At 39.8% G+C, this 19,655-nt stretch overlaps 1 protein-coding gene across 3 annotated transcripts in view; it reads right to left on the minus strand.

The window, feature by feature from the left end:
• Positions 1-19,655, minus strand: part of NF1 (neurofibromin 1) — a 169,411-nt gene that overhangs the window by 8,805 nt on the left and 140,951 nt on the right. For all 3 annotated transcript variants that reach the window (XM_030536886.1, XM_030536884.1, XM_030536885.1), the window contains 8 exons: positions 19,304-19,439; positions 18,300-18,457; positions 14,916-15,038; positions 14,092-14,219; positions 13,103-13,203; positions 11,471-11,613; positions 10,614-10,660; positions 9,532-9,748 (listed from right to left, as the gene is read on the minus strand). In XM_030536886.1, the coding sequence (XP_030392746.1) occupies positions 9,532-9,748; positions 10,614-10,660; positions 11,471-11,613; positions 13,103-13,203; positions 14,092-14,219; positions 14,916-15,038; positions 18,300-18,457; positions 19,304-19,439 (1,053 nt within the window). The remainder of the gene's footprint in view (positions 1-9,531; positions 9,749-10,613; positions 10,661-11,470; positions 11,614-13,102; positions 13,204-14,091; positions 14,220-14,915; positions 15,039-18,299; positions 18,458-19,303; positions 19,440-19,655) is intronic.

A 19,655-nucleotide genomic window follows, 5' to 3' on the forward strand; every position in this document is an offset into this window, starting at 1 on the left:
ATAACTTGCTTTGCCCTCCTTTCAAACCTCAGATCTGAACTGTCAGCATTTAAGAGTTCTTAGGACACTGGATACAATAAAAAACAAAACAAAACAAAAAAAAGTTAGTTACTTATCTTACTCTAACTGTGGCTCTACAAGATGTATTGTCCACATGGATTCCCCTTCTAGTGCACACGTGTCCATGCACGCAAGATTGGATTCTTAGCCAGAAGTGCCAGTTAGGTTGTGCCTATGCCCTGGATGACCTATGCTCTGACGCTCAAGGACTAATGAGCAAAGAGAACTCAGCTGTCCATCAGCTCCTTTGCCAATACATTATCTGGGGGCATAGGACTCCAGGGAGGCAGGGAAGAAGGGTGGAACCCATGTGGCCAACGCATCTTAAAGAACTATATATATTGTAAAGTTAGTAACTGATCTCTGATTGTCCACAGATTCTACCTGCTGGTCACCAGCAAGCCGTGACATCTGATGTTTGTGGGTGAGCGTGCAGCTGACTGATGAGATCTGTTAAGGTCTTGAAACTCTCCTGTGGCAAATAAGCCCCTGATGATGTGGAATCTAGCACTGTCCTAATGAAAAATATTCTCTGTGTTGGTAACAGCAATGACTTTTCTTTGCTGATCCTAACAAAGTGGTGTGGTGAAAAGTTGTAGGATTAGGGAATGGAATTGTTCACCTGCTAATGTGATCATCCTTGAATGAGCCAACTGTCGAGCTCTGGCTATACCTGGATACCTGGTTTCCTTAGGCAAGCTGCTATAACTGCCCAACAATACTCTTGGTGCTGCTGAAACACTAAAGGCCAAGACTCTGTACTGGTAGTGAGATGCTCCCATTCGGAATTTGAGTGACTTTCTGTGCACTAACTGAACTGATACATGAAAGTAATTGGAACAAGGTACAACGATTTACTGAGAAACTCCCTAGCAGAGAACCTCCATAATGACTCAAGAGACAGGAAAATTATTAATCAAGTCTGCAAATGTTGATATCCCAAAGGTCTATGCCTACAGTGATGGTGCCCTGTCAAGCAAGGAGGAGTCACATGAATGGGACCAAGTTGAGTGGGTGGGTGATACCTCCTTACTGTGCTCAGAAGGGGAGAAGGAATGAGTACGGGGGCGGGAAGACTATACTGTCTGGGGCTCTAAGGTGAATGAGTCTCCCCCACTACTGGAGCTGAATAGGAGACTAGTACTGTAATAGTACTGGTGTCTGATACTGTACAAGGCACTCTCACAACCGTGGATAGTAATGTTGACTCAAGCTGTGTGGTCACCACAAAATAAGCTGGTACTGAAAATAACTTCAGAGCTAAAGAAATCTGTGCTGGGAGTATCTGTACTGCAGGGGTTGGCACCAGAGTCATCAGCACCACATGCACAAATTTCCGGAAAGGGCGAAGCACAGACTGCTGCTGTATATGCTCAGAGACCAGAACAACCCGATTTAGGCTGTGAACCACCCTAGGCTAGGTTGTTTTAGGGAGCTATGCCTCCTTTAACTTAGGTCCCCTAAGAAGGGCTTTTCTCACCTTCTGCATCCTCTTGCAGAACAAGTGAGACTGAGGATCTACCAGGGCTATATATGGAGCTCCAAGACAAAAAAGGCATCTTGAGTGTCAGTCATTAACAAAGTGGAATATCTACGTTAAAGCAGAGATGGCTGGACCCTCAGGGACTTTGTTTCAGTCATGAAAGCTACATCCCAGTACTGGGGAAGTCTCTAACACTAGTATTTTTTTCTTAAATATATACAGCCAAGGTGGTAAAAAATTACTATACTAATACTTTAACATATATGTATGTGTATATATCCCTTCCCTACCCCAAAATAGCAGTGTGCAGAGAAGTGAATGTTTCAGGGGTTCTGTCCTTGCAGCTATGGTTGATAAGAAGGAGCTGATAGATGGCTGGGCTTCCTCTGCCCTTTATGCCCTCAGTAGGGATATGTGGCAGGGAATCGAAGGTTCAGGTGTGATCCCAATGGCACTGCTGGCCAAAAGAATCCGACCTTATGCACGTGGAGCACATATGCATTAGAAGGGGACCATGTGGACAATCACTTGAAGAGCTGTTTAAGTGATGAAAGACATCAGTTGAAGTGTTGTTTAAATATTTGTAAACCAGACATTTTTTAAAGCACCAACCAATATATTTTCCACAGCGAGCACCACAGAAGATAGAGGTCATAAAATGGGCCTAACAGGAAACTTCACCCTGTGTCAAATGGCTGTGCTGACTACCCACTGACAGGAAACCTTTATCAGAACTGTGGTTAAACAAGTGCACCTCTATATGGTAAAGGTGGAATGAAGTTTACAGTACAGAATGTCAGGATGAAAGCACTAAATGAGATTTATGTTTAAATGCATAGATATTTCTAAACAGCTTTAACCCTTATTCTCTCAATAATCGGACTAGCTACAATAAGTTAACTGTAAATAAACTTAGCGTGTAAAAGATTCATGTTAGAACAAAGCAAACAGAAGTTCCAACTATTTTAGTGTGAACTTCACACAAATAATTTATAACATTGCAAATGAGAAAAAGGTCACTCCACACAGAAGGGACTTTGGGTCCAGAAAGATCATCGCTAACATCCTAAAACAAAAAAATAATTAATTTGAGGCAATGAAGCTGAAATCTCACTTTAATCCAAACCTGCTTCCAAGTAACAGATATCAATTTTATACTGAAACTGTGTACTGACTGAAAATTATTCCTGCACTGCTTATACCTCATTATTTCTACAGCAAAATGAATGTGTTGGGTGTGTTATGTTCAGGAATATTCAAGCGCAATCGTGTTACTGTTCAGCAATAGAACGAACACTGTACATAGAAAATTATTGTAATGATAGCAGTTAAAATGCAGCATAGAGCAAAAATTTAGTGATAGTGAAAAAAATGTTATTGGAATTTCAGATAATTTTTAACCTAATTATGGAAGGAGGAAGCTAGTGACTGTTTACTGAATGAATAAAAACTTTTCAACTGCCTCTAACTGTCTTCTGTCTCATTCAGATGAGAATCAGCCTCTCATTCTGTCAGTCATAAGAATTTCCTTTTATTTACACTAGTGAGAGCGGAGAATCAAGCCCACTATTTTTACAGGCATAAGGAGTATTTTCTAAATTCAAAACACAATTACATTCTGACTCCTGCTGTCCATTGTGGCTTATTTCATCCTACCGCTCCACACACACACAGGTGCAGACAACCTAGAGCTCAGGCAAAGCACAAGATAAAGGAAAACAGGAAGGCGTCTGTAAGAGTGAGCACATAACACATTCTCTGCACCTCTTTCTGTATCTTCCTACATGAACGGAAGCCTCAAAATGATATTGTCTCAAGAAAAGCAGCATGTGGCCTTCAATAATTAACCTGGCAAAGCTGGTTCCAAACAACTCCTCTTGTGCGCAAGTGCTGGTGGTATACAACTGATGTTTAAGCTGATTTCCTATTAATCAAAAGAACTCAAATGAAACATTTCAGCCTCTCTCTCTTATTCTTTGCTAATATCTGCAGTTGATTATCTTCATTGGGTCCCCATCACTGGAGTATCTAGGTGCCAATGCGCTTCTCAAAACTGCCTTATTCCTGTGGACGGGGCTTGCACTCCCACCTGCTGGGTTTTAAGTATCAAGTAAGGAGCTAATGATAATACAAGAAAAGCAACAGCGTTGCACTTACTTACAAGTACTGCTTCTGGAATCATTCCTGTGTTTAAAGAGCTTAGTAAATTACTTCTCATGCCTTAAGCCCAACTCAAATGCAGACCAAGCAGTATCTCGTGCAAATATGATGAAAGTAGAGGGTACCTTGATGAGGAAGCGGCATGAAAACTGCTGATTTAGAGCAAGGCAGAGAAGCTTCACGGACACAGAATGAAAGAAAAAACATAAGTGAATAATGTCCATGACAAGAAAAAAGAATAAGACACAAAACATTTATAGACAACGATTTTGCCTAGTTCTCGTTTCCAAACGCAGGAAATGGAAAAATGTTAATATTTGCAAATATCTTAATAAATTGAATTATTGCTAAATTAATTTGATGTGATAAGATGGACATCACCAAAACAGCTGATTCTTTTAGTTGAATGGGATCACTATAAAATTCTTATGCATCCTACAGCTTCTGTGGCTACCTCACCTCTTTCTAGAGACCATGTGTAGTGGTCATCTCTATCCTCGACCCTGGTGTGCTTGGGTTACTGATTTTATTCTGGGGATAACATTTCTCTCACCCCTTGCTTCCTTTTATCTCTCCTGAGATAACAGCAGAAGGTGAGAGAGACACATAGCAATGGTGTGACTTCCCCAACAAGCTGAGCCTCTGATATGGCAGTTAATTTGAATGCAAGACTTAGTCCACATCCACAGTTGCATAAAAACGTGATAGGGTGGGCTAATTAAATGGTCAACAGGACCAAACCATTTGAAAACCAAGGTCTGATCTACATACAAAGTTGTACCAGTTTAACATCACACCCTTTAGCTAACTCGGTACGAATCTGTGCAGCTCAGGCCCAAGCAGTGGCAAATTTGAGGGTTGAGGTACATCATAAAGGGCTGCGACTTACAAACTGATCCACACAATGAGAAAGCTGGAGAACCATTGCTCTAATTCTAAGTCTCTCACCCAACTGCCAGAATAGGGTGAGTACATTCAGGTAGAGGCAAAACACTAATAAGAAATAAAGGAGAAAATAGGAGACATAGTAACATTTCAATTAAGAGTTGGGGTAAGATATTCTTTGTTATTAGAGTTTTTGGGTGCTTTCATTTTTAAATGACAAATTGAAATATCTTTAAAGGGTGATTTTCAGAGGTTCTGAGCATCTCTGAACACCAGCCATTTAAGGTATCTGAAATTGGGTACCCAAAATTCAATCAATGGTAAACTACACAAGTATTGGCCTATATATAAATTGTAATGTATGCCTATGTTCTTAATAGAGGACTTGATGTGTCCTTCTGTATTCCTCTGTAAGCAGGCGCAGACTCACCTGGCAGCGTCTCCTGCTGGCCATCCCTGGGAATTAGCTCACCAGCCCTCTGGAGTGCCCTCTGTCGGCTGGAGATCCGCTACTGCTGGGCCTCCGTGACCCTCTCGGACCCCGGTGCCCCCTTCTCTGGGTTGCTGCCCCGTTGGCTGTACCCCCACACTCAGGTTCTGGGTCTCCCCATCCAGGAGAACCCCCACCCACTAACCCCACCTCACCTCAGTCTGGGCTACTGCCAGTCACCAGCCAGCCCCACTCCCTGGGGCAGACTTCAGTATAAACCACTCATCGCAGACAAGGGGGTTTGGACCCACTGCCTTCTTCTACCACCCAGTGCCCTTTTAGGCCTTAAACCAGGCCTTGCAGCCTGGGGAGTTGCCAGCCAGGAGCTCCCCTGCTCCTCTGGCTTTCCCCAGCCCTGCTACACTCCTAATACCCTTTCTGCTAGGCAGCCAGGCCCTGCTCCTTCTCAGACCAGAGAGAGCCTTCTGAACTCCTGGCTGCCCGGACCTTTATAGGTCCAGCTGGGTCTGTTTGGGGTGTGTCCTCCAGCTGAGGCTGCCTCCCAATCAGCCCATCTTTTCTCTCAGCTCTCTCCCAGGGGTGGCTTTAAGCCCCTCAGGGCAGGAGTGGGTGTCTGTCTATTGTATATATTTGAAAAGTTCTGAAAATAAGTTTAAAAAAGTTTAAAAAGCATCATAGAATCTTAGGACTGGAAGGGAGCTTGAGAGCTCAGGACTAAGTAATATCAAGATCATCTCTGATCATCCTCTATATTAAGCAACATTTGCAAAAAAAGCTTAAAGTTACCACTGAGCTTTGGGAGGAATGAGTTTTCTATATTACAAATTTAACAGAATAATTTAGTTTCTTGTAGGTGGCAGGTCTAGTAATTCACTTAAAATATTAGCCCACAACACAAAATAAAGCCAAGAAATGCAAATCAGTTTTGAAAATTTTAAAGAAATTTCAGAATCAGATATAGAATTCCTTACAGGCTGAAGCTTCCCTCTTTCGCTTTCTTCAAACACTAGCAGAAAAATCGAAACGCTTCAACTGATAAAAAGTCTCAATAAGACCATTAAGAAAAATCTGCTCTCAGGAGCAGTAACTCCAGGTATATCATATCTTTTAGCTACTACAGTGCTAAACCACTCTTGATAGCTAAGCTATTGGATGAAGCAGTCTTGTGACCACAAAGCATGCTCTGACTGATCTCTAGCTCTGCATTTTACATAGTCTAATTTATTATTACAAAAAAAATTAATATAATGTAATAAATTTACACACTGAACAGACACTGCCAACCCTTCTTTTAAAGTTAATGGGATTTTTAAAAAATTAGTTTTCTCCCAAACTATCTCCCATTGACCAGTGTGGTTGGCGGAACACTTGCTAGTGGTTTGCAGGGAGCTGATCTGTTACTTGCTGAGAGAAACGAAACAGATGGGAAGTGATGAAATGAAGAGCAAAAGCATACACAGCATTTTTTTTTTTTCCCTGAAAAGACCACCACAACACACAATGCAGTACAGAAGCTAAGAATACACAAATACTTTCCCAACATCACTTTACTATGTGCAAACTGCTGGAGTTGTCACAGAGATGTTACATAACTGTTGCATGAGAGGTATTTGCAAGACAGGTCTTTCTAGTAAGATGTTAACCAGCATGTCCTGAATTTTTTTTAAATATCTTTAATTTTTTCTCTACTCCCGTTTGTCTGTCAGTTTCCATCTTGCTAACTGACCATAGAGAGAAACAGTGAATTTACTAAACAACGCGGGCAAATACACAAATTAAACTGACAAAATTTTCCCTTAACTTTTTCCTGTAATAGGAATGTTACATGCTATTTGTACTGTACCTATAGTCAGCTCAAAATTTTCAGAAAGAAATTGATTTTTAACTTAACCGTGCCCCTTTAAATACTCACAGTAACACTATGAGACACCATCTTAGGTCTTCATGTAGTTTTCTGTTTTAAACAAAGTCGACCAACTTGGCACTTTTGACTATTCATTGCTTTATAATACTTCTGCCAAAAATTACTAAATGTTTATAAACAGCTAAAACCACCATCTTATTTAAGAAATTAAGATAGGAACATAAAAAAATCTTGCAATGTAAACAACTGATTTTTCCAAGGATTTCTAAAACTAACATCTACTGTAACCATTACTGCAAAACAGTGTTGATAATTTTAACACCTTGCAATCATAAATCTGATTGCACCCCAATTCTTCTGTTTCTCACTGCCCAAGTCTCATTATTTGTCCTCAGCATGAACATCTATAACAAGGACACAGCAACAAAACTGCAATGACAATAAAAGCCTCCCTATTGATAATGCAGCACAGACAGGTACAACACTGAAAAGCTAATACTCTTCTCCCATTCAGGACAAAGCTATTTAGTGAAATAAATCACCTTGGCTTAGCTAGAACTTGGAAAATGAGCTCGTTTCTCCTCAGGATAACAGATTTTTCTACCTAAACTGGCTCAATTTTCTCAAGACACATTCCTTGCACTCTCTTTTCAATGATTAAATCAACTAGAGTGTTTCACCTGTTCTAAAATATTGGAGGCCACTTCTTCAGACACTGGACAGACTCTGCATTGAGGTCACAACTAAGTGATGAAGTGGTAGGATTTTAAATACACTTCAATGTTACTCATTTGGTAACCAGCTTTACAGGGCTTTGCCTCATCTTTTGCAAACCTAATATTTATCATATAGACGAAGAAGCATGGACAACAGCTGTGAGCGGAAAGGAGAACTGGAAGGCTAGATTTCTTGAGTGCAACTGACTCCTGGTTTTGGGCCAACAGAAGCCAGAGAGAAAACAGAGGCAAGTACTGGACCTAAAGGCAAGCAAGAGACTATCAATCCTTGCATTCAGAATAGAAAAATAAGCATGGAACCAAAAAAGATGATTTTAAAAAAAGTGTCAGATCTGTAGCAATTTGAACACAAAAGGGCAAAATCAGACACTATATTAGTATCACTAACTGAGGAGAGCACTTCAACCTCCCTGGCCACACTATAGCAGACCTTAAGGTGGCCATCCTGCAGCAAAAAAACTTCAGGACCAGACTTCAAAGAGAAACTGCTGAGCTTCAGTTCATCTGCAAATTTGACACCATCAGCTCAGGATTGAACAAAGACTGTGAATGGCTTGCCAATTACAGAACCAGTTTCTCCTCTCTTGGTTTTCACACCTCAACTGCTAGAACAGGGCCTCATCCTCCCTGATTGAACTGACCTCGTTATCTCTAGCTTGCTTGCTAGCACACATATATATACCTGCCCCTGGATATTTCCATTACATGCATCTGAGGAAGTGGGTATTCACCCACGAAAGCTCATGCTCCAAAACGTCTGTTAGTCTATAAGGTGCCACAGGATTCTTTGCTGCTTTTACAGATCCAGACTAACACGGCTACCCTCTGATACTTGAGGCAGAAAAGCATTTACTAGATGTGTAAGTTAGCAATCCAAAACTACTGCCTAATGGATCAAGAAATTTTCCCCAACATTCAACCTGTGTTTTCTTTGAACATTTCATCCTACTGCCCCTCACTCGTATCCTTATATACTGCACTTAATAGTTCCTCACCTTGCTCGCTGTTTACCCCCCTGCATGCAAACATCTACATCTTTATTTCCTCCCATTTAGTGGTCACATAGCAAAGCTAAATATATTAAAATCTTCGATTCCTCCATCATTTACTCTTTCCTAACACTTGGTGGAAGTTCTTTTTGAAACGCCTATTTACCAGTATCTTTTTAAGTAATGAGGTCAGAAGTGAAACAGTATTTCAGGTGTGGGAGCACCACTTCTTTTGTTCAGCGGGACGACCATCTCTGTTCCGTGACATCATGCTGTTGCCTGTACAGCCTTAAATTACCCCCCCGTTTTCCCCCCCCCCCAACTACATTACCGAGTCATATCTATTTAGTTTCCCCAGTATAACCCCCAGGTCTCCTTCAGCATTACTGCTTTCCAGGGCTTGCCTCCCACTGAGTACGGAGGTTTTGGATTTTTTTCCCCTGGGACATTAATTTGCATGTTCCTATCTTGACTCTCATATTGTTATTTCCATGATGAAATATGATGATATCCCAACAGGAATGTAAACGCATCCACTGCTCTAATATTATATATACACAATAAAACATAGCTCTTTCCTGCATGGTGCGGCACTTTGCTGTTATTCCTCAGCATGCATCACCAACAACAGGAAAAACTTGAATCCCTAGGACATTTTCCTTGTTAACAAATTTAACATCAATACTGAGATACAAGTAACATATACAATGTTGAGTCCCACTCACAGGGCCAGAAGACAATTTTCACGACAAAATCAACATCAAGTTCTGCTTCAGAATGTAACGTCACTTAATATATTAACATCTCTGGAGTATTACTGAAACTTTTTTGGTTTTGGGGCTACATAAATGTTAGTTTTAATATGTTCCCTTTATATACGCAATATAAAAACATTTACTGACCTGGGGAATGCTGGGAAGTTGCGAGTGAGGTCATAGAATTAGAAAGGTTAAGGTTTGCAGTAATACTAAGCTGGCTCTGCACTGCAGGAGGATAAGGAGATGTAGGCGTCAGTAGGGATTCCTCACTGGTTTCCTCATCAATTCCAGGCAAATATGTGTCAATCAAGGCATCAAGAAACTTCACTATAAGCTCAGCATAGTCTGGAATTTGTGTTTGCTGTGGAAATAAAAATTAGATCTGTTCCTATTTCACTTCCACCAATATCACCATAAATTTTACCTCAAACCTTATTCTGGTGTTTGCTTTTTTGGTCTAGGTCTTTAAGCATTTTATATGGGCATCTGCAATCTAGGCTCATATTCAGATTAATTTTAATATACACTAAAGGCAACCTGTAGATATAATATGAACATACCACTTGATAGCAGCAGCATCAAGTAATGAAGTGATAGCACCAATGCCAAAATTTCCTTTAGAAGGTGAACTCCAGCGTCTAGTTCTGAATGTGTCGATTTATAAACATTATCTGTGCGCCTTTAAATCAAAATATCCAACCACTGCCCATCTCTGCTCATTTGGTCCTTGTTACATTGATTCAACAGAATAAATTGCAGTACAGATGGTCAATACTTAAGACAATATTGAGTTCAGTGTAAAACGTGAAATTTATCATTGTGAATTTACTTCTGTATTGATTTCCACATTTCTGTAAGCCACAAAATACATTTAATAAAGAACTAAAGATGTGTTGAATGACAACATATGTCAAGTGCCTCTTAACAGTGACAATGAGAGCATTGCAAAGGGCTATTTACCAACTTGACTCCTCTTACCTGACTTTGATAGTTTAACAGTAGGTAAAATTATCTGTTTTTATACCTGCTTATCAAATCTATCAAGATTTGTGAGGTCCACCAGAGGGCTAGTTACTGCCTTACACATAAAAGTTTGCCTAGTGGTGTAGTCTGTTTTATCAACATTATTTTTGTTTCATTCAATATAGTGCTATAAGAGTATCCTGGTGCTCCACAGAGAATAAAGACAAGATTCTCAATAACTTACATTTTTATACTATTCTTACCTTAGAGAATGGCCCAGCAAACCTCCACAACCCATTAAATCCAAAACCTATAACAACAAATTGAATATTACCACCCTATAACAATTTTCTCAAAGAATTTTGATAAGAAACCAAACTAATTAAAAATGTATACATGATGCATCACTTGGATTTGCTTACATATTGAACAAAACGTTATGTAAGGATCTCACAGTGACCAACAGTGAAATTGTTTATGTCTAAAAATTGACTGAATTTTGTGTTCAATATGTAAAAAGTACAACTGCTGAATTTTGTTTTTTATATATATCTTAAGCGTAATAAATTAATTCAAAAGCCCCAAACTGAAAGGGGATGCTGTCAGGTTAAGCATTTAAGCATGGATAAAATTTCCACAGGGGCAAATGACTTAGGAGCCCTAAGTCACATTTTAAAAAGTGACATAGGAGCCTAAATCTCATGCACTTTCAGTGCCTAAGTCACTTTGAAAGCAGGATTTAGGTGCTTTTAAAATATTACCTTTAACTAGTAAATAAATTGCATGACACTTGATTGTTACATCTAAGAGAATTTTACAAATCTCATTTATTATTTGCAATTTTTGACCAGTATTTGCATTTTGTACTTCATTCACCATGGTCAGTGGAAACAGATTACTGAGTTTTAATTTCTAGCCCTGTTTCTTAAGCAGCTGGCCACATGCAGTCATAGCAAGGATTTTGACATTCACATTAAAACAGGTAATTTATTACAACAAATACATTCTTACACTAGAAATTAAGAAAAAAACCACACAACAAATTCTGGGCAGTAATCTTGATGGAAACATTTATTTATTTCACAGTAGAGCAGTTTAAAAAAAGCAGAAAGATATTTACTTTGTAGGTAAGAAGTTTGGTACTGGGGTGGAGATTCTTCATGGTAGACAACACTCTGAACAATCCCATGAATTGGATTCAACAAATTTGGGTCTTGGCACAGTGACAAAAGGGTATTGATCTTGGAATCCAATAAATTGTGCCTAAACAATACAAAAGTAAGTGTCGTCTTTTTGCTCATATAGTTACTTGAAGTTAGATATGACTTGCAGGTTCATTTTTCAAACAAACAATTGGGATGAGATTTTCAGAAGTGTCTAAGTGATTTCGGAGCACAAGCACTATTCACTTTCAATGGGACTTATGCCCTTAAGTCACCTCAGTGCTTTTGAAAACCCCAGACATAGAAAATGTAACGCATCAACCCTTTTCTTTAATTAGCAATTAACAGAACACTCAAACATGCAAAATCAAATATTTGAATTATTTAAAAGGAAATAATTAACTGGTAAAATGAATCTCTGGATTTACTCAGTTCTCGGTATTACTCCTGATACTGTCATAAAGGATGCAAATTACTGCCAGTTTGATTTTGGTGACTTGTGAGATTCCTTTAACTCTGACCATCATTTTGTAACAGGAGGATGTGATGTTCTTTCTACAACATGCACACCTGCATTTAAGAAGTCCACACAAGTTACACTACAATAGCTTGACATTCCTAAACTGTATTAATTGCACATAGACAAGAATATAGTGATAAACTAAGCAAATATGTTGTATGCAAAATCATACTGAAGGAGTACACTTGGGTTGCACTTTAAATAACTTGTTTTGACAGCAAAAAGAACAAGGAGTACTTGTGGCACTTTACAGACTAACAAATTTATCTGGGCATCAGCTTTCGTGGGCTAAAACCCACCCACGAAAGCTAATGCCCAAATCAATTTGTTAGTCTCTAAGGTGCCACAAGGACTCCTTGTTCTTTTTGCTGATACAGACTAACAAGGGTACCGCTCAAACTTGTTTTGAGACATCGCTTGAACACCAGTAAAAAAAACAAAACCAAACCTTCTTTATCTGCTGGGGGAAAAAAATCTACAAGGTAACACATATCCCTTTGTTTTGCAACAACACACCAATGCACTGTAAACAAACCCTAAGTTTTTATTTTTACTTCAACTCTTTTTTATAGTGTCAAGCACTGACAAACCATGACTTAACTGCTGGATCAATGGCTGCAATGAGCCTGGGACGGTTTTGGTGTTAAGTCTGGAAGAAGCACAGCATAGGCAACAGCAATGCAAGATTCCCCAGAGCCAGGCCAAAGCACCCAAACTCTGACTTGGAAGAATTATGGCAGAGTATAATTCAGCCTCCATGGCCTTTGGCCTCTCTGTGGAAACTGTCAATACGGGTACTTATTAGTACCAACTGGGTGGGGGTGGTTTCTGTATTGAGGATATCACTACCACCAAGAACACCAAACTCATTTCACATAGGCCACTCGATAGCTTCCAATGGTAACAGCCTTCTGTCCTTACAAGTCTAAGTTAAATTTGAACTAGCAACCTAGGGGTAAAAAAATGTCTTGTAACCCCTGCCATCCAGTTCCCAAAGTCATTTTATGCAAGTGTAAAGCAGCAAGTTTAATACGAAAATTATTATATAAACTGAGTTTTAATTACTTACACAACAGGAAAAACCTTTGGGAAGACGACACTGGCTTCTGCTAAATACTCATAAAGAATTCGTTGGTCAAACTCATCTGTAGTGTACTTCACTAATGTTGCCTAGCATAATGCAAAGGACAAAAATCAGTATCTCTGATTTGGGAGGTGAATATTTGTGCTTAATTTTGTTATAACAAGGATTTCAAACATTGAGGGATGATACTAGTTCATCACTAACAGCACTTGATTGCGAAAAAAGGAGCACTAGCAAGACAGATAAAAAAAAAATCCCTTAATGTGATTAAGGATAGTTTTCATTTCATGTGCACACAGGAGACTGACAATGAACGGAGTTTGCCAATTTTTTAAATTTTGACCAAAATTTTGGTCAATTCACTTCCCTCTTTTGGTGAGAAATGTTTTTAACAAAGATTGCCCCACCGGTTTTCAAAAAATGGAAGTTTAGAAATGTACTCAAACTTCAAAGAGTTTCAGTAAGAACAAAAATTCAGATTAAACATTTTTTAATTGTCTTTTCAGAGGATGGCAGTGATGGGAACTGCACTGGAGCAGGCTGGGAAAACATTTAAAGTAATTTATACTGCAACCCTCAATCCCTGGGCTCAGATAAATTTAAACTCAAATTAATCTAGTTCCAGCAATTTAAGATTTTAAAAATATATATATATACAGATAAAATGCAGACATTGTATCATCATCATTTGTTTTGTGATTCTCATCACTGTGAAGAAGTGAGATAATTTGATGTGCTCTGAAAAAAGGTGCATAAATGTGAACATTAAATATTTGCCTGTTTATGAATATTAAATATGCATTTAAAAAAGGAATTCTCTTGACATCCTAGACATTAGTGGGCAAAATGGAATGCCTTTTACACATCAGGGACAGACCCTGATCAATCAAGCCCTACTAGCATTGCACTGAAACATACATGCTGGTTTTAAAGATATAGTGCATTAAAAAATAATATGGGGAAAGTGGGCTTACAAGGACAGTAAGCAGCAGGGCTTGAATTTTTGGATCAGTAAGGACCTCTTCATCCAGGAGGACATTAGACTCAGACACAGAAACTTTCCGAAGGTGTGGGTGTTGTTGGGGTGATATTCTCTGGGTTTCTGCCAGAAAAGAAAATTTACTCAGCCAGAGCACAATAATTAAAAAACAAAGAATTACATATCATCCCATCAAATTCAGCCACCTACAACTCCCATGAAACAGCTTTTTGTTATCCACAATTCAATGACTTGTACGTTATGAAAAAGCATGTTTGTTGTAATAATAATAATAATAAAACACCAAGCTCATGTGTAATACTTTTCATCAGTAGGTAAAGAACAATATCCCATTTCACAGAAGAGGAAACTGAGGGACAGGGAGGTGAAGTGATTTGCCCAAAGTCACCCAACAGACGAGTGACAGAGCCAGGAACAGAACCCAGGCTTCCTGAATGCCAGTCCAGTGCTCTATTCATGAGGGTACTGGTTCCTTTGTAAAAACCCTGCATTCAGTGCTGATAAAAATATAAATGGTATTATCTGATTTCTTTTTGCTATGCAATGTTTATTTTTGGCTGTCTTTTACTCTAGGTCTCCGTATTAACTTTGTTCAATTGTAGTGATTCGAGATTCAATTGCCAGTGTTGCAGAAGACTGGAGACTTTCTAGGTGGCTTGCTTTGTTAAGACAAATGAGTATCTACTGCCTTGTTGTACCCTAAATAAATGAGCACAGAATTTAGTAATAATCCTTTTCATGTGCATGCATTGCATTTAATACTAGGAACAGTTTAAAAGTGTTACTCTTTCTTCTCACCCATGTCATAGTCATTTTCAGCTACTCTCCTCATTTTGGGGGGTGTGGTAATCCCAGATTCCATTTCTTGCCTTTTAGGAGCCTTTGTGTCTGATATCAAGTGGTCAAAACTTTTCCTTGTACCTAAAAAAAAAAAAAAAATCATCATCAAGAAATGAAATCAGTAAACCATGGTAGATATTCGCTGTATCTGAATAGTAAGGTACTGAATGTTTTTTGCTGTGAAGGCTTAACTACACAAGAACAAAGAAGAATGATAAGAGTTTCCTGGCATATTGCATCAGTCCTCTTACATTACATGACTTATATCTGCCTCTTCTTTGCTGTGAAGGTATTACTACCAAGGACATATGGACAAGAACACTGGAAGAGGTGGTCTCGCCATCTTCTGTGACACTGATATCTTTTGTATGGAACAGCAAAGCACATCCCAACAAGAGCAGGACCTCTGTGGGCCTTTGTCCTGCTGGTATCCTAGAACAATCTTCACTTGTGGATACATTAGCTCTAGATACGGTCACACTAGTACCTGGGATATTTCTGTCACATCTTTTGAAATGCTTGGCTAACACAATATACATCAGTTTGGCAGCCAAATTTTAAAAATGATATTTAGGGCTCACGTGCCCAGTGTGTGACACTATTTCCTGGTCAGCATACTACAGTGTCTCCCATTTAGTAAATATTCTAACACCTTATTACTGGAACATGAGTCACTATCAGGGTCACTACTCCCTCTCACTTAGTGTGTATATTTTAGTGCTTATGAGAGGTGAGAGGTTGAACAGCATTGGTTTGAGGTAAACAAGATGTGGGTATTGTGCAGGCCCCCACAAAGCTCTACAAAGCAACATAATCCTAAATGACATGGCCAGTACAGCTATTCCAAGTCCTTGATCCACTCTTGAGACGGAAACAGAAGCATGCAGCTCATTGTAGTGGTCTAGCTGGCCACGGCAGCTTGGACACAGCAGGTACTCTCCAATACTTCGATATCACCACTAAGGCTATGATTTGTCATGGATCATTTGAGTAAGTCATGGACTGGTTACGGGCAATAAACAAAAAATTACAGAAGCTGTGACCTGTTCCTGACTTTTACTAAAAACACCCCTGACAAAATGGGGAGGGAGGAAGGTTAAGCATCCTGGCTCATCCCCCTCATCCCAACAGCAGCCAGCTGGGAGCTGCAGGGACCCCATTGTCCAGTGGCTGGGAGGGGTCCCCCACTACTCTGTGGGGATAGGAGCTGCAGAGAGGTCCCTGCCAGTGGTGGAGTCTGGGGAGCTGTAGGGGGTAGGGGCCTCTCGTCCCCAGCCACTGAGCAACTTTGGGGTGTGTCGTCTGCTGCTGCTGCTGCTGGCGGCTAGGGTGGGGGGTTGCTCCTCGGAGAGACTGAGCAGCTGCAAAGGGGGCCTGTGACAGCGGCAGTGGCTGGGGAGCTGCGGGGGGGCCCCAACCTGTGGCCGCTGAGCAACTCTGGGGTCCCTCTGCCACTGCCGGTGGTTGGGAGCTGTGGGGGGGCCGTGGCTGCACATGGCAGCTGAGCCACTGCAGGGAGGATCCCTGCCATAAGCAACGGCTGGGCAGCTCTGGGGGTCCTGTGGAGACTAGGATGCTGCAGGGTCTTCAATGTCACAGAGGTCGCTGGAAGTCACAGATTCTGTGACTTCCGCCACCTCCGTGACATAATCTTAGCCTTAGCCATCACTCCCAGTTGACCAGAGTACTCACTCATTATGCCACAATCCTTCCCTATCCCTCTCTCCCCTGCAGACAAGTTGAAATCACGAATTCCAGGATATTCTGTCCCTTAAGTAATATGTTGAGGCCAAAATCGTGTTTCATGGCATTCCCATACTACATGCTGTGCAATACTGAGTTCTAGGAGCCTGATTCTCAATTATACTAAGGCCCCTTTATGCCACTTTCACAGTGTAAATTAGTCATAAAGAGAATGGAAACTGCTCTCTAAGTCTGATGTAGAGCTGGGAAAAGGGATTTGCAGCAGTCCTACAAATCTCAGAATACAGGAAGGGTAAAGATGGCTTAAAGAACAGTTCAGGTCAAAGATAATAGGCTATGGACTTGCAGATTGCCAATTCAAACCCGACATTCACTGGAAGTAACTGAAAGTTGTTACTATCTGCTTATTGCTTGGTGGCCTTTATATTAAATGAGTCTTGTGGGCTCAAATAAGTTTCCACTGGTCCTTTGCTCACACCACCAACTGCTTAACCACTGCTACTAACTGGAGCCTTATTAGAAAATTCAACAGGAGACTGAAGATTTAGTGGCTATCCTCTTTCCACTTGGGGCCGAGAGCCTCAAAGTCAGGATTGAAGCATTGTGGGGCAATGTAGTGTAGGAAGCTTATGCACCATTGCATGTGTTGTACTTGTTCCATGGCTATGCAGAGCAAAACCCTCAATCTTCAAGACTGTTGTTCTAGCACAATTACCACCAAACAAGCCCTGCTCAGATTTCCCAGTTTCACCCTCCAAGGAAATTAAGAGGCAACTTTTGCTGCAAAGCAAGGAGAGGCAGATATAAGCCATGTAATGTAAGAGGACTGATGCAATATGCCAGGAAACTCTTATCATTCTTCTTTGTTCTTGTGTAGTTAAGACTTCTCCACCCATAAACCGAATAAGTTAAGGAGTTGCAAGTATAACATAGCTGGCAATGAACCAAAATTTTTCCATCTTCTCCCACTAGGAGGGTAATTCTTACATATTTTAATTATGTCCCGAAGGTCTGCCTTCTTCCAAGCAAATACTATTAAGTACTCCTTATGAAATGTGAAGAGGACATGGCCAAAACCAGCAAGATTGAAAACTGCTTTTTCTTCCATTTGTTTTCAAAGGCATTGAAATTCTTAATATATATTTCAGTACTTCAATAAAAAAAATAAGCAAAACTGCCAAAAGCTCTAAATGGTTTGGGACTGTCTTGTTTCTGGTGTTAAGCACAGACACTGAGATCAGCAGAAGTGGTGAAGTTAGTAGCCTCTAAGTTTTGATGGAGAGGGCTGGAGGCAGCAAGTGATTCTTAACTCTGGAATATGCTTTCTTTTTGGCCCTGCACTGCTTGAATTTGATGACCGTCATGTTTCACAGCAAAGCTTTTTTTATTTACTTATTTTTTTAAAACTTCCTATTGGGTAGGTGGAAGCAGGGAAGAGGGGAGAGTCTTAGTTTGGAGGGACTTTAATTATGAAGGTTTGTCCAATTTGTATTGTGTAGGTGTTATGTATGTCACTGGAAGAAAGGACAGGCCCTAAAAATTTCAAATAAATACGTTATATTCACTCAAAATCATTTTCTCTGTTTCAGCTTTTTAAAGACTGATGTAACAAACTAGTAAATCTAGTGTTTTACTTACCTAGTAGCTTTTTAGTGTTGGCTTGTGAAGGCTGTCCCATATCCAAGCTCATGGATTTTCGTGTTCGTGGGCTAATCTGTCCCACTGTGGGGTAATTGGCAGCAAGATGTCTGTCTGACCCCTTTGGAGAGGACCATGGTTGGTTTTCCTTTAGTGTCCTGACAGTGTGGAGGAATTTAATTTTTAAAAATCAAAAGTTGCATATATTTGGTTATAAACCTTATGACTATTTGAACTTTCCCCTTTTTAATACTAATAGTTAAAAGTTGTCAGCTGGAATTGTTTATACAGTAACCACTTTGGTTGCAAAATTCTGTAAAATCATCAGTGAAATGCAGCACCCTGTGTGATTATATTATTGAAATGGTAAAAACAAATAAGAAAATCACCCAATGTAAGGAAGCCAACTCATAAGGAAAGGGGAAAGTCTATTCAATAATCAGCTGATCTATAAGGTCTTTAGATCTTGTTTTTATAAAAATGCTAATAATTCTAGAAATACGCTCAGGATTTCATAAAACGAGGCTTGCTCTTCCACTTACGTGAAGACCTCCTAGACTATGAATTCACCGTTCATAAACAATACTGATATTACCAGCTACTGCATGCTGGAATCTCAGCTAAAGGAGGAGGTAGGGGATCACTAGGTAGCTATTTCATGGAGCTACTAAAGGAGAAAAATAAAGATGATTATGTTTTTAAAACTGTTGAAACAAGACTTAGAGTAAACTTCAGCCCTATGCGGAGAGGCTAGCATAACCCTAGACACTGCTTAAGTCTCACTTAAGCATATAGTGCGTAAGTAGTGCATAGGTCTTGAACCCTTAATGCACAATTGATCTTTTAAGCAGCCTCTCTTAATGCTGGTTCTAGTTTTTAACATATTACATGCTACCTTCAAATAAACTGCCAAAGGTACAGCTTTCTTCCCAAAGTATTCCCTGAGGTTCACACAGCTGCTGTAGTTTAAATACAGTGAGTGAGTGAGAGAGAGAGAGACTGACCTACAGCTGGTGTCACTGTGGCGTATGGGATATGTATCCATAGGAACATTTTCCATTGAAACCTCTGTCAGCAAGAGAGACTTCCTATGTTTTAGGCTGCAGCGACTTCGAACTTCCTCAGACACTGTCAGCAAAGCTAAAAATCCAAAGAAAGTGAATAAGTTTTCAAAGACAGCAACATTTTCAGAAGTCTACACAGTACTCCATGGACTTTAATTTTTTTCTTAGCACATACACAAATCTGTCAGAAGCTGCAATTATTTCTCACTAAAATGCTTAAAGTCTATTAAAGGACAAGGAAGGTTTCTGAAATAATTTTAAAGTAGTTAAATTATTTCTCATAACAGTCCCC

This window comes from Gopherus evgoodei, chromosome 17, assembly GCF_007399415.2.
Source record: "Gopherus evgoodei ecotype Sinaloan lineage chromosome 17, rGopEvg1_v1.p, whole genome shotgun sequence".
Taxonomy (NCBI): domain Eukaryota; kingdom Metazoa; phylum Chordata; order Testudines; family Testudinidae; genus Gopherus; species Gopherus evgoodei.